Source organism: Rhinolophus hipposideros (assembly GCF_964194185.1).
Source record: "Rhinolophus hipposideros genome assembly, chromosome: 1".
Lineage (NCBI taxonomy): Eukaryota > Metazoa > Chordata > Mammalia > Chiroptera > Rhinolophidae > Rhinolophus > Rhinolophus hipposideros.
In genome coordinates this window covers 11518287-11534591 of record NC_138047.1, presented here as the reverse complement: position 1 = coordinate 11534591, position 16305 = coordinate 11518287, and the positions used below count along the sequence as shown (strand labels likewise).

The following is a 16305-nucleotide window of genomic DNA, read 5'->3' as shown; positions in this document are numbered from 1 at the left end:
CTTTGGGGAACAGCCAGAAGTCCCCAGTGCCAGATCCAGTGAATAAGGTAGATGAGGACACATTGTAATGTTTTTATTGGATAGAACTTGCCATATCAGAAGCAATGTGTGACAGGGAGCCTTTCCATTGTGATCACAAAATTTGGTGAATGCTGCTGCCAAGTGCCATTCAACAGAAAGGCAGGGATCTTCAATACCGGAAGTGGCGTATCAAACATTAGTAACAGTACGTGATAAGTTTCAGCTTGTCAGGTGCAATCAGTTAGGTATGAGTACAGTTAACAGAAGGTGTGTTTTAAAGTGTGCCATAAATCGTCCTCCATCATGCCAACAGTCTGTGTCACACATCACTTCTGGTATACAGCAATTTCTGTCAAATAAAAACATTACAGTGTGCCCTCATTCACCTTATTCACCGGATCTGGTACCCTTTGACTTCTGGCTCTTCCCCAAAGTCAAAATGATTCAAGACATCGAGGCAGCCACGACAGTGCATTAAAGACTCTCAAGAAAAAGGACCTCCAGGAATGTTTCCAAAAGTGGCAAGAACGATGGGATAAGTGTGATCGAAGCGAGAGGAGTATTTTGAGGGGGATTAATGGCAATGTATCTTTTACTGTAATAATTTTTTTTTTATTTAAACATTCACCATATTGTTTGATCACACCTCGTAAATAATGCTTCAGTGAACATATGGGTGAGCATGTCCCTCAAAGTAGCATTTTGGGTTTCTTCAGATAAATACCCTGAAGTGGGATTACAAAGTCCTTCTTTGTCTCTTGTTATAGTCTTTATTTTCAAGTCTATTTTGTATGGTATAAGTATTCCTTCTCCCGCTTTTTGTTTCCATTTTCGTGAAATATCTTTTTTCATCCCTTTACTTTCAGTCTGTGTGTGTCCAATCTGAAGTGAGTATAGGCAGCATATGTAAGGGTCTTGTTTTCGTATCCATTCAGCCATCCTATCTTTTTTTTCTTTTTCTTTTTTTCTTTTTTTAAAGATTTTTTATTGGTGAGGGAGAACAGGACTTTATTGGGGGAACAGTGTGTACTTCCAGGACTTTTTTCCAAGTCAAGTTGTTGTCCTTTCAATCTTAGTTGTGGAGGGTGCCGTTCAGCTTCAAGTAGTTGTCTTTTCAGTCTTAGTTGTCGAGGGCACAGCTCAGCTCCAAGTCCAGTTGCCGATGATAGTTGCAGGGGGTGAAGCCCACGATCCCTTGCGGGAGGGGAGTCGAACTGGCAACCTTGTGGTTGAGAGGACGCTCTCCAACAAACTGAGCCATCTGGGAGCTTAGCAGCAGCTCAGCTCAAGGTGCCCTGTTCAATCTTAGTTGCAGGGGGCGGAGCCCACCATCCCTTGCGGGACTCGAGGAATTGAACTGGCAACCTTGTGGTTGAGAGCCCACTGGCCCATGTGGGAATCAAACTGGCAGCCTTCAGAGTTAGGAGCATGGAGCTCTAACCGCCTGAGCCACCGGGCCGGCCCAGCCATCTTATCTTTTGATTGGAGCATTTAATCCGTTTACATTGAAGTAATTGTTCATAGGTATATAGTTATTGTCATTTATTATTCATATTTTTTTATTTTTTTCATCTTAAAGAAGCCTCTCAGATTCCTTCTAATACTGGTTTGGTGGTGATGAACTCCTTTAGCTTATTCTTGTCTGGGAAGTTCTTTATCTGTCCTTCGATTCTAATGATAGCTCTTCTGTGTAGAGAAATCTTAGTTGTAAGTCCTTACTTTTCATCACTTTGAATACGTCGTGCCAATCCCTTCTGGCTTGCAAAGTTTCTGTTGAAAAATCAGCTGATTGTCTTAGGGAACTCCCTTGTAGGTAACTAACTTATCTTTTCTCTTGCTGCTTTTAAGATTCTCTCTTTGTATTTAACCTTTGGCATTTTAATTGTGTGTCTTCGTGTGGGCCTGTTTGGGTTCATCTTATTTGGGACTCTGCATTTCCTGGGCTTGTGTATCTATTTTCTCACCAGGTTAGGGAAGTTTTCTGTCATTATTTCTTCAAATAGGTTTTCAATTCCTTTCTCTCTCTCTTCTCCTCTGGTACCCCTATAATGCTAATGTTGGTATGCTTTATGTTGTCCCAGAGGCCACTTTAAACTCCTCAGTTTTTTGGATTCTTTTTCCTTTTTTCTGTTGTGATTGGGTGTTTTATGCTACCTCATCTTCTAAACACTGATTTGATCCTCTGCTTCACTGCGTCTACTATTGATTCCCTGTAATGTGTTCTTCATTTCTTATTGTATTCTTTATTTCTGACTGGTTCTTTTTTGTTTTCTGTCTCCGTTTTTATGGTTTCTCTCTGTCTGTTGAAGTTCTCCCTAAGTTCATTGAGCATCCTTATAACCAGTGTTTGGAACTCGGTGTCTGGTAGATTACTTGTCCCTGTTCTATTTAGTTCTTTTTCTGGAGCTTTGTTCTGTTCTTTTATTTGGGATATGTTTTTTTGTCTCCCCTCTTTGGCTGCCTTCCTGTGTTTGTTTCTATGTATTAAGTAGGGTTCCTATGTCTCCCAGTTTTAGCAGAGTGGCCTTATGTAGTAGGTGTGCTGTGGGGCTCAGTGGAACAGTCTTCCTGGTCACCAGAACTGGGTTCTCCAGGTGTGTCCCTTGTGTGGGTTTTGTGTGCCCTCCTGTTGTAGTTGAGCCAGTAGTTGCTCTTTGCACATCAGTGGGAGGGATTGACCCTCAGGCTGATTGGATGTGAGGACTGGCAGTGACTACTGTGGACGATCTCTTGTGCAGGGGCTGATCCTACAGAGCAGGATCTGTGTCAGCAGGACTCTTATCACCCCATATCTTGAAATAATTAAAAGGAAATCCAACACTTACCTCTATCTTTTCTATTCTCCAAGCTGGATTTTTGTCTGAATTAAAATCTTGTTGTAAATTTTCACATAATATCACACTTTATCTCTAAGTTTCTCAGTAAGTAGTTAGCCAAGCATGTAAGTTTGAATACTGTGGAATTCACAATGTTTATTTTAACATGTAAGTAAATTGGGAAAATCTTTTAGTCATTAAGGATTCTAAAAATGTATATTAATTTTGTGTCTAAATTCCCATAGGAAATCTGCCACATTCTAAAACTAAAAATATAATAAACTATCAAATGAGAATGTCAGAAAAGTCAATCAACCTGACAAAGGTAAGAAAATGCATTTTTCATGGCAGTGAGTCTAAAAATCTACCTTTACAATGGCAATATTTGTGTGCTCCTAAAAGTAAATAGCCTTTTCCTTAGTTTTTTTCCTTTGATCTTTTTTCTGCTTAAACAGCTGTTTATGTTATATTCATATTACTGCTAGTCACTAAAATAATCATGCATTTCTTATTATATTCCTAACTCTTAATTTATGTTACAGTAAGACCAACTGAAACTATATTAGCTAAGGTCAGAGGTATTCACATTCTATGTAAGACCAATTCAAATTACAAGGAGTTGACAAAACAATTACCTTGAAGTAACAATACCAATAACATTTTGTTGCTTTATGTATTTGAATGCATGGACTATGATAGCCTGAAGGAAAATTCTACCTGCTCCCTGTAGATCATAAAGTACAATCAGTACTGAAGCATCACTGTCCTTCCTTGGTCTTAGGGTGAAACTGCAGAAGCCACACGTCATGCCAGAGAGACAACCAACATGAAAACACAAACAGTTGCATCATATTTTAGAGTAAGACATTACATTATGATGTGTTGTGTTTGAGGATGTTATCTGTCCTAAATGGGAGTGATAGATCAAAAGCTAGTAACAGATATCAGAGTGCTATTAGCAAAAGAGAATTTTTATTGTGTTTCATTTACTATTTGTTAGATAGAGGCTATATTAGACGATACTGACAAAAATCTGTGCGTTGGTTTACTGGGTATATTTCACCTGTAAAATTATTGTATACTGAGTTGTTCTTAATGGAGGTCTATACCTGCATTAAAATTTGTCCTTAGAGCCAAATGCATTTCCACCAAAATAGAACTTAAAAAGGTTTTTGATTTGATGCTATTATAATTAACAATGCTCCTTCCCACTCCTGAATAACTGTTGGATAGATAAAGGGGACCAGGTCGAGCATCCATCTACATTCCATGTCTTCCTGCACATAGACAAGCTGAAAACCTCAAAAGAAAAATAGAACTGGTGTAGGAATGGAGCAAGGAGAAGGAACCAGAGAAACACAGTAACATGCCAAGGAAGTGAGTCACTGTGTCCTTAGCATTGGATCAAGGTGACCTTTCCTCCTTGCACAGTGTGGAGAAAGGAAAGAAGAGAAAAGCTTTATTGTCTCTTTGCTCTGGAGGACTCTGCCCTCGTTATTGGTCCCAGTTCTTATTTATCTTCTCTGATAAAATCCTATTAACCAGCCAGTGAAAATGGAGAAAATACCACCAAAACCTTGGAAATTATTAATAGTTAATTTAATGTAGGGAAAGGGAGGAAATTGGGTTAAATTTCCTATGAGTGCTCAGTGAATAAACCCAGTTCCTTAACAGAATCATGAAATCCTTTTAAAAATAGCTGGGTAGTTTATCAAAATGTTTTTCAAGTCCTAATCTCATAGCAGACAATGTATATTAAATCAACTTTGAGTAGCACCTAATATATTTATTTATATGCTTACTATCTCACATTTGCTGCTAAACACGTTCCCAATCCATCAGGACTGCAGCACAGATGAATCACCGACAATATTTACAGCCAGATTATTTTCTTTTCTTTAAGTGAGATACCCAAACCATTACCGTACAGCTGTTGTTAACATCAAATACTGTGTATACATTTAAACTGAGTTCATAAAATTGTTTTACTCCTTAGGCTGAAGTGAAAAGATAGAAGATAATTCCATGTAGTATGCAATGTATTTTTTAAAATATTTTCACTCTGCAGAGAACAGTGAACACAGTGAAATGCTCTGCATTGGCCTCTGAGAGAAACCAATGCCTAAATGTCAGTAAGCTCTTGCTCAGCTTGCCAACAGATGTGTATACACTTCAGAATCGCAGTGCCTGGCAGATGTTTGCATGACTAAAGGAATGATGATTCACTGATAAAAGTAATGCAAAAGGGCTCCAAAGTGACAGACCCAGCTGTTTGAAGAAGATCACATCTGAGACACAGTGCCCAAGAGGAAGCCATGCAAATCCAGTGCTGTGTCAGTTACCCAATTCCAGCCTTTGGTTTGCACGCGCTTGTAACTGTGGGCTTTTGTATTTCCAACACAAAAAGAGACCCAAACAGAGCCAGTTCTCTTTCCGTCACCACATATTTGACCCCGTTTACCCTCATCTATGTGATATATAGATGATGTATTACAGAATTGTACACTTGAAACCTATGTAATTTTACTAACCATTGTCACCCCAAAAAATTTTAAATGAAAAAAGAAAAGTAACACACATTAAAACCACAATGAGATATCACCTCAGAAAAGAAAAAGAAAGAGACCCAGCAGCCAACAGCTGTCAGTGTCCAGACATTTATTACCTGGCCAACAAATTGTAATCCTGGTACGTCTCTGACATACTAGTTTTCTGGGATTCCACTTTTAGTTGAATTATGATTATCCTAATATGTTATACTTAGTTAATTGGCTTAGTTAATTATGCTTAGCAAATCAGGCACTGTTTTAATAAGGTGTTGCTGAAAAACCATTTTCACATCTGTGTGATATTAAAAACTCTAAAATAAATAAGAAAATTGTCAAACCAGAGCAGATTAGAGTACTTAACAGATTTGCTTATTTCTGTAACTATGTCCCGTATATTAAACTACGTTAACTTCTCAGTCCTTATTTTAAACTAGGAAATGATACTGACAGGTTAGAGTGTTTACTCTTCATTCTTTCTATGAAGAAAGAGTTGGAGAAGGAAATCATTAGTATAAGCAGGAAGCCAGATTGTATACCTAATTATTGTAAGTTGGCGATTTTCCCTGAGAGGATATGATTCTTTACAATCTATATCAAAAATAATTTTATCAGTCTATTAAAGTTGCCTTTAGAATTTATAGGCAACCTTTGACTAGTTAAGTTCCTAGTTATTGCCTCTACATTTTTATGAGTAAATCTCTATTTTTTAAAATAGAAATAAAATTTTTACTAATACAGGTTTTCCTCCATTTACTGTGAATTAATGTGAACATGTGTAACGTTCAGTTTTCAGATTTTTTTTCTCGTAATAAAAAGACCTACAAGCTCATAAGTTTTTGTATGTTACACTGGGAAATTTATTTTTGTTGCACCTTATAGTATTCCCTGATGGATTTGTTATCTAAAATGGTGATGGGCCAACCTCATTTTGTCCGTTGCATCAAACCAAATAATGAACGTCAGGCCAGAAAATATGACAAAGAAAAAGTTCTGCTACAGCTTCGCTACACAGGAATTCTGGAAACAGCAAGAATTCGAAGGCTAGGATACTCACATCGGATACTCTTTGCTAACTTTATAAAGCGGTATGTGGATTTCTTTTTAAATTTCCATGTGCAGTTTATATAAAAAAATTATTCAGGAGAATTATAGGAACCCAAACAGGGACGAGAATAACTTAAGTGTTCAAGGAAGGAGGCATTTTGTCCACGCAAAGGATTATGTATTGAAAGAAAAGGTAACTGTGAACTGGGCTGGAAGTTTCTCTTGTCAACTGGGAGATCCAGCGAGTGGCAGCATAGGATACACGTCACAGGCAGCGTGACCAAGAGGCCTGAGATTCTGTACTGACATATCTGTTTCTTGTCCAAGTTCTGTCACTTCCTGTGTGACCACGGCCTAGACCAGTGATTCTCAGTGAGCGGGTATTTTGCTCCTCAAAGGACATATGTTAATGTCTGGAGACATTTTGGGTTGTCACAACTGGTAGGATGTGGGTGGAGGAGGTGGGGGCAGAGAATATCTGAAAAGGCACAGGACAACCCACTGCAGCAAATAATTATCCAGCCTAAAATGTTAACAGTGCTGAGGCGGAGAAAGCCCGGCCTATACAGAACCTCATTTTCCTCATCTAATGAAACTGCCATGACTACCTGATAGAATTCTTATAAGAATCAAATGAGATGTCGTTTCTAAAGATGATTTAGAACCTGTAAAGAATCAATTGGGGATAAGGGGTCCTTTCTGATATTTGAGATTGATGTTAAATGAATTAAGCTATAAAATATATTAAGTAACACAGTAGTGATATAGAGGTTCAATATCTTATGTATTCAATATTTGAAATGCTCATGTTTCTGATGTTTGTCAATTCTATGACTTCTATACCCATTAAATTTGAAGTTTCAACCTTCAAAAGAGAAGTCTATTACAATTTTCAGGTGAAACCTAGCAATTGAGGGATTCTCCATATGTAACATCCTCTGGCTTTTTTCAGAGTATGTAAATTAGTATTAAGAACAAAACAAAGTTTAGTGATTGCACAAGGCACTGTGATCTCTTAACTCCCTCCCCCCACAAAGACAACAACAACAACAAAAAACATTGTCATGTCTTATCTCAAGCATTCTTTTACTGTGTGTAACCAAGACCTTTAGTAAATGGAATAAGTATTCTAACTCTTTTTGTAAATTTTCATACTTTCAGCAATTCTTAGTACTTCCTAATTATTTTTTTCTTTAGAGATTTAGGAAAGAAAAGAAAGGTATTCATTTGGAGTGCCTTGAAATGAGGAAAACCATACTGCTTTTTCATGATGGAGAGCAAAATTACATAAATATGGTGATGTGTGTATTGGAAAATCCTTTATAGTAGTTTGACAGACTTTAAAACTTCAACTTTTAGAGTGCAGAAATAGAGCCAGCATCAAATCACTGACGTCACTTCTCACACAACAGACCCAATTTTATAACCAAAGCTAAGAAATAAAAAATATTATAATTTCTTATTGAGCAATAGGTAAATTCTCCATTCTGTACATTAAAGCGGGTAACTCAAAAGTACTAGATACAGAGGAGTTTCAAATTTCAAGTTAAAATTTGACTTCATTATACTTTACATTTTTTAGGAGAAGAGTAGATTTTTAACTTGCTTAAATATTAATATAAGTAACATTAACATAATATTATTAGAAGTATCCTTATATTTTAGTGACTTTTTTATGTATAAGCACCATGCTAATCACTGTAGGAAATACTGAATTTTAAAACTTGCAAATGCAGGCTTGATCCTCAAGAATGAACAATCCAGTTAAAATAATCAGAGCCATAGACATGGAAAGTTAATAAGCAGTGCAAAGTAACAAACACCAAGATCCAAGGGAATGGTGTCCACAGTATAAGAAATCGGGAGAGAAGGATTATCTCCAGCAGGGCTGCTAAGAGGGTATCAAGAAAGGAGGCCCAAACTGGGATCAGATGGAGGGCATGGTTTGTGGAAAGACAGGAAGGGGCTTTCTCAGTGTACAGGTTGGTGTGCCAAAAGCCAGAGTCTTGGATTAGATTGGAGTGGTAGAGTATATATTAGTAGAGTGACAGAAGTAATAGAAGATAAGATGAGATAAGATGGGAAAACTGATCAGGTTAAAAATATGGCCTTGAATGCCAGACTAATTTTTTATAATTTCAAAATTATCTATGGTTTTACACTATGGACCATAAAGAGAGCTGAGCATATTTCCCTGATGATGATGTAGTTGAAAGTCACTTATTTAGAGGGTCAGAAGTGAGAATAAATTTTTAAATGTATTTCGAAGTCCCATGTTATTAAAGAATAGCAAATTACTACATGATACATGAGGAGGGGAAACAAACTAAGTTTATAGAGAACATGGGAATAGCTAGTGGTTCTGCACATAGGAAGGTCCAGAAATAAAAGGCTAAACCTTTGCTCTGTCACTAATTTGAAAGCTGCCATCAAATTGACATAGACTCTTCGGGAGGCAGAACAATTGCAAAGGCTCCGTGGAGGTGTAAATAGGACGAAGTGAGCCTCCTGTGTCCTGCCTTAGCCTTTGACCAACCCTCCTTGTACATATGATGCAAAATTCATCAGCCCCTTTGTTCCGTTGTGGAGAAACACTTGCTTTGTGACAAAGACATAATCTTAAGAGACACAACATTAACTTACTTTGCACATGACACGGGTTTTACAGTAGTTATTTCAGAAGAACCCTTGTACTAAGAAACGTCTGAAATTAGCTCCATTTTCCCACAAGGCACCTAGATAGAGTGGTTTAGCTACCAGAGCTCTAATACAACCAGAACTTATGAAAGGCAGTTGTATAGAGGACTACACATGTTTCGAACTCAGAAAACCCTGGTTGGAATCCCAATTCCGCCACTTACCAAATATGTGTCCTGTTCAAAGTTACTTGAGTTCTGAAATCTTCAAACTTCATTCTCTCATTTGCAAATAGAAATTATGATAATAGCATATACTTTATTATGTGGCTATGCTCATTAAACATAATAATACATATGAAGTTTATTGATAGAACCAAATGTCAACAACACATATCAGCTATAATTATTTTCATTATAATTTTTGTCTCAGCGCCAAGATCCCAAAATTACTTATTATGTTCAGTGCTGTAGTCTTCAATCCCATAATTTAAATCATGAAGCTAACCCATAAGCAACAAACCAAAAGTCTGCATGTTGGCTTTAAAACAAGTCCTTAAACCAAGGGGTACAACAAAGCATGGGTCTGGGCCTTTCTCTGTAAACACATCTGATTCACTTAGATGTTGATTTCCAGAGCAAAGTCCCAGAGACAGTTCACTAGTCATTCAACAAGCATTTAATTGAGCACCCACTATGTTCCAGTCCTTGAGAAAAGATTATCCCAAATCTTAATCCAAAGATTAATGAAAGAGCCTCTGACCTTTAGAAACTCAGACTAGTTGTGGTAACGGGGATCTAATTATCTACATTATCCTACAATGTAATGTAAACTCCGGGAGGCAAGCGTGTTGGTCTGCAGTGTTCACTGCCCTGTCCCCAGCACTTATAAGGGTACCTGATGTGTAGTAGGTGCTCAGTAAATATTTGTTGAAAGAACAGTGGATATTTTTAATAAAAGTATGCGCAGAGCTTGAAGTAGGGATGGTGGAAGAGCAAAGGGGAAGACTTCTTAGATTATAGCAGAAATTCAGATAAAGCAGAGAATCATAAAAATAATATAGAAATCTGTACTATAAGTGTATTTTAACTTAGAACGTGAGCATCTGTTCATTTTTCAATCTTTTGATATAGGCTTCATTTATTTTCTTTGAATAAAAGTCCACTAATCAGAGTTTATTGACTCTTTCTTACCTAATCTATCCATAATCTCTTATATAGGATTTCTAGTTAATATTTCTTGAAGTGAAAGATACTTGAGAAACAACCACCTCAACCCCGTTATAGCTTCATCTATGTTCAATTCCATAGTTGTTTAGAACATGTCTTTATGAAGTCTCAGCAACACATTTGATACAGTTTTGTAGAAACAATTCTCTGGCTCCCCTCACTCGTATTTCACCAATTTACCTGATATTTATTTAAATAATGTCTCCTCAAGTGCGACTGGTATGAACAGGTTTGGCAGCAGAGCACACGGCACAAGGAGTAAGGAAGAGAGGACATGCAGTCATAGAGAATAACATACAAAGGCAGGGAGGCATGAGCAAGCATGGCCCTTTGGCATAATTTTAAATAACTCTTATGACTGGAGCTCAAGATGTCCATGGAAAATTGCAGGACATGAGGCTGGAAAGGCAGGCAGGCAAGCAGAGCAGGAAGGAGCATTCAGATTAGTCATCATATGGGGCAACCAATTTTAAATGACTGCTTTTCAGCAGGCGTGACTTCTCCATTTCCTGCATGTCCACTGCTTCCCAGCTAACATGTTTATGTTACCTACCCAGACTTTGAAAACACCTGATTTTGCCATCCCAGCTTAGAACCTGGGAAATAACGGGAGACTTCATAGTCAGAAAAGAATGTGATCAGATTTTCATTCTAAGATAATTCAGATGGAGTGTGCAAGTTGTCTTAGGGAGGGTAGAAGGGAGTAAAGATGGACACAAGTGGGGAGGAAATTATAGAAGTCAAGGTGAGAAGTGGTAAGTAAGTTTAAGGTAACAGCAATAGGAATGGGGAGAAAGAAGTGGGTTCCAGAGAGACTTTTAAGTCTGTTGGGTACACTGAAGCCTAGGGAAGACTCTAGAATGACACACAGATTTCTAGATTTACTACCTTTTAAAGAGTGATGATATCACTCACAGAGACAGGAACTAGCAGAGGAAAGAAAAGATGATGCAGTTTGCTGTGTTTGGAATGTCTGTGGGATAACCAGGTGGGATGTAGAGTAGGCAGTCAGAAGTAATGTGTTTAGAGTTTATGTAAACAGGGCTGAAAATGTACATTTAAGTATCCTCACAACCAGGGAATAGTCAGAACCATGCGTGTAAACAAGACACCTATGGAGAGAGCTTAGAAAGAGATGGAACATTGTAGAACACTAGCATTTAAGTAGCAAGTCTAACTATGGAGCATGTCAGGGAGACAGCAGGGGAAGAGAAGCAGGGGTACAAAGTAAGATGGGATCCTTGGGGACACTCTCAAGACAGAAGACAGAGTGGTCAACAATATCAAGTACTGCAGAAAAAACACTTATGATGGGGAAGGGAAACAACTAGATTTCATCACTAAAAGATCATGTGTGATTAAATAAAGAGTCCTTATTACTATGTGATTCAATAAAATTCCAGGAGTTGAAGAGTGATGGGAAGTAGAGAAATAGACAGTTTTTTAAAACAATTTTTCAACTTATCTATAAAGCCAGTGGGAGATACAGAATCATTTCAGATGACAGAGACTTAGGGGTTTTTTTTTAGTACTAAATGGGAGGAGCCAGAAGAGAGAAAAGAGATTGAAAATGTACAGAAGAGAAGAGGAGGAAGAGGTGGCATCTAGAACCCATGTACGGGGACAGTGGCTATCTCCTCCTCTGAAGGAGGGAAGAATTGATAATGGGTAGATGAATAATGGTCTCTAGTAAAATAGTAGACAGCTTATCTGCTGAGAAGGGTTCAGAGGGCAGGGCTGCTGGGAGGTTGGGAGGGGGCAGGAGGGATTAAATTGCCCTTGTGGGCATGGAGTGAGGACATGACCACGGCCCAGTAAGGATTCTGAGCATTGTGTGAACCCAGCTAAATGAGGAAACTGCACATTCGGAGGGTGCACACTGTCACGAATGTGGTCTTCTCTGGCAGTGCCCTGAAGCCTTCCCGACAGCAGGGAACCAGATGATTGGACAGTCCATGTTCACATGTTTGCAGAGCATGGGCAACAGAGAATGAGAGGGAGCTCACTAAGGGTGGCTCACGTGATGAACTGTGAGATCCTGGCTGGATCTACAAAGGAGATGGTTGGTAGGCTAACAGACCAGAGTAGCTACTCAGGTCACAGTATGTCTTTCCATGAGCAAGTTGAATCCTGAAGCAGGCAGGCCTGGTAGGTGGAGGGAGGCTGATGGGCATTCCCTGAGGCTATTTGCACAAACAGTAAAAGCTATGAGCATCCACTTCTTTCTAGACTATTCTAGGCCAGAATTCTCCAAGAGCCTAACAGAAACTGGTTCATCTGCAGATTTAATGGAATGAAACTTGGTGGAGCTGGGCTATGTTATTTTTTAGAGATTTATCTACGAGCTCATTTTCAGATGAGGAAGTTGATACTTAAAGAGGTTCCATGTTGTGTCCAAAGATGACTCTCAGTATGGTACCCTTTACTTTTCTACCTCGGTCTCCTACACAGCATGACCTCTGTTTTGAAATTCAGAACCTACCAAAACGTGCTGCTTTGTCTCCTCTGGACTCTCAGGTTAATCTTGCATCAAGAAATTAAATAAAAATAAGAATGTTTGAAAACTCTAGAAATCTGACTTTTTGTGCAAGATTATTGACCGGTGTAAACTGGTTTTCCTTCCCCTTTCCTCCATTAGACTTTGTACTCAGCCTGAATAGCTTGTGACCTCATTCACATCTCTCCTTCATTCACCCCTTAATCACTTGCTCTCCTCAATTATTGATGTATTAAACCAATAGAGAAAAGCTCCAGGAAGAGACAGTGTAACTCAAGGAAAAACAATGATAGAAGGTGTATATACAGTAGTGGGAAGTTTGTGTAGAATTAAACTCCTTCATTCCAATTTTAAGATCAGCTTCTAATGTTTTTGTGAAGGTAAAAGAAAAAAAAGAATAAAATTGTTCCCTCTGCTTCCAGCCATTGCGATACTGTTTTTAGTGCCCAGAGAAAGGTTACTTTTTAAAAAATACCCAGTTAATTTTTCTTTTGTTTTGAGAGACAGAGTTTTTGTGGGGGAGTGGGGGGGAGGTTCATTGTTAAGTGTTGAAAAGTAGTCACTAAACTGAAAAAACAATGCTCAAATTTACACAAATGGACTGGTCTGGATTTGTGTCCTTCTGGAATGCAGCCTATGCCAGAGTTGTTCGGACAGTGCCTACAGGATTCCCTATGTTAAATCTGGGGAGTCTCTTCCCCCCTCTGCACGGAACTATCAGTAGTCCACCAGGCTGTGAGATGTTAGACCTTTGTGAAATACTAAGCAGCCCTTTCGTCCATTTGAAGGTACCATGTTCTCTGCTACAAGTGGAGCGAGGAGCCACCAGTGAGTCCTGACACCTGCGCCGCCATTTTGGAAAAAGCTGGTCTGGATAACTGGGCTCTTGGAAAAACAAAAGTAAGGTTTTCATGTAATTTTCAAGAAAAAAAAAGTTAATAAGTATGTTGGAGTTACTGAGAATTATAACATTTTACAATGGTTGAAAATGTTACAGCTTTTTATGTTACAGAATCTTAGCTTAAAATAGGGGAAGTAAATTGAGAAATTCATAAAGTTTTCTTCAATAAAATTAAACACTTGGCTCTCGTAAAGGTTTCTTTTAAGAAATTCAAGAAAAATTTATCTTGAAGATTTATCCTAAAAATGGATGAAATTTATAGTGAGTATACTTCAAATACTATTGAAAACAGGCTGATATATTTTCTCTATTTTATCATCACCAAATATAGTCAAAAGCTGTAGAGAATCTTAGTGATTTAAGTAGGGTTGTTTTTCTTTTATTTCCTAATTCTCAAAGCTGCTTCTCTCTATATATATGTATGTATGTATGTATGTATGTATGTATGTATGTATGTAGTAAATGTGATCTTTATCTGGAGTGAAATTTACCAATATTACTAGACTCACTATATGTATTTGGATATTGGTATGTTTATGTGTTAGATTTGAGAAATGTGAGATCTTAGTTTATTTGATCCCTTAGAGAATTAAAGTAAAAAATCATAACCAATTTTGAATGGGGAAGAAAAACAGGTGGCTAATTGGAGAAAGGATGCATTGGGCTGCTCAGATACCCTCAGAGTATTACAACATAGAGATAAGGAGACAAACAGCGTACCAGGTCTTAGGGCAGTAAGTGTATCACGGGGGGAGCATGGAGAAAAGAGCAAAGCTAAAGAGAAGGACTCATAAATTGACCTCTCAAGAATAACCAGTCAGCCACACCATAGATGCAGACTGAAACAAACTTCCACATTTGCAAAGAAATTTATATTAGATGTGTCGTGCAGGTGGGAAGTGTGGGGGAGAATTTTCATTATGTTCAGATGAGAAGTTTGTCCTGTAACAATTTAAGGAGTTTGTTTTATTGTTTATCTTACACTGAGTCCTACATATTCACTAATCTATATTTACTTTAGATTTAGTGAGGGGAAATTCTGAGCACTAAAATGATGGGTATTTTATTCATACCCTTTCTTTTAGATGCTCACAAAGATGAGTTTCGTCAGGCTGAAATCTCATGATTCACGGTCAGAAACACATGCGTAACTTCAAATGGAGTTTTAATTTGTAAAAAGGCCTTTTGCAGGTCCAGTTCTGCATGATATTTGAGTAGCATTTTAAAGCTATTTGTATTTTTCCACTTCACCTTTTCCAACTCATTAAGATGGATAAAAGTATTCAATATAGGAACATTTCTAATGCTGTACAAAAAAACAATGATGACCTTTTTAAACAGATTGAATTTTAAATGAATTGTCAACAGTAGAATGGACTAAATATATTAACATCTAGAGTGCTGTAGAAATTAAAATTAAATTCAATCAAAACCTGTAATGTTAAACTGTTTGCCTATGGTGCCACGCTTTTAAGTAACGGAATGCTGAGAGAACTCTAGTCAGGATTACCAGGTCTTGTGACTCAGCTGTTCAATTTGAATTTAAGTGAATCTCTTAGTGGATTCAATAAACTCTCTTTGAGGTGAATTTCCTTAGTAAATGTAGCCATTAAAAGAAGGGAAAAAAAACCTTCCTATTTCCTGGAGGAAGTTGGAAACTCTTAGATGAGAACATCTCCGGACCTTCAGGCTCCTCTGTTATTCCAATTAATTTTGATTTTAAAATGACCAAAAGTCAGCCCTCCTTTCTCCCGGGTGGCCACTGGGTCTAGTGAGAAAGTTGTTCATTCTGCCTGGGACCTTCTCTCTGCCTTTTTCCCTCCACTGACAGTATTCAGGCCCCTGAAGGACAGGACCCCCACTTCATTCACCTTTGTATCCAATCAGGTGAGTACATATAACACAACTCAATAAACATTTAATCAATGAACTACTATAGCTAGAATTGTTTTCTGTCTTACAAATAGATTAGTGAGATTTTTAAATTTAGGAAATAAAATTATCTTTTTTAAAAAATAGTAAAAGCATAAAACTTAGCTTTGCTCAGAGTACATGAGACTAAAACTGATACAAGAGCTCAACCTCCTCCACTCTTCTTGGTCCATCCAACAAAATCTAGTCCTGTTGCAAAACTACTGTGATTGTCAAACTCTATTTCTTCTTTTCTACAACAACATCTATTCAAAAAAGCAAAAAATAAGGATAGTACTTTTCCAAAATCTAAAAAGATTTAGAATATAACCTATTCTTCAAAGTATAGCACATGACTGTTTCACATCTTTGTTTCTTAATTTTATTTGTATTTTATTTCAATTCTTTCAAGGTGTTCCTTAAATATTATCATGTGGAGCAGTTAAATTTAATGCGAAAGGAAGCCATTGATAAGCTTATTCTGATTCAAGCCTGTGTCAGAGGATTCTTGGGTTCAAGAAGGTACCAAAAAATACAGGAGAAAAGGAAAGAGAGCGCTATAATACTACAGTCAGGTAACTACTCAGACCATCTCACAGTATAGCAAAATATAATGTTTAGAAATGGGCATAAAATCAAAGCTTATATTCAAACCTCCAATTCTTATGTAGCTTTTGTGTTTAATTCCAGACTCTGTTGC

General features: G+C 37.6%; 1 protein-coding gene across 1 annotated transcript in view; it reads left to right on the top strand.

Moving 5' to 3' along the window:
- Positions 1-16305, top strand: part of MYO3A (myosin IIIA) — a 203225-nt gene that overhangs the window by 143866 nt on the left and 43054 nt on the right. The window contains exons 22-26 of the mRNA XM_081054812.1: positions 3083-3162; positions 3619-3696; positions 6266-6471; positions 13582-13693; positions 16018-16180. Of these exons, the coding sequence (XP_080910938.1) occupies positions 3083-3162; positions 3619-3696; positions 6266-6471; positions 13582-13693; positions 16018-16180 (639 nt within the window). The remainder of the gene's footprint in view (positions 1-3082; positions 3163-3618; positions 3697-6265; positions 6472-13581; positions 13694-16017; positions 16181-16305) is intronic.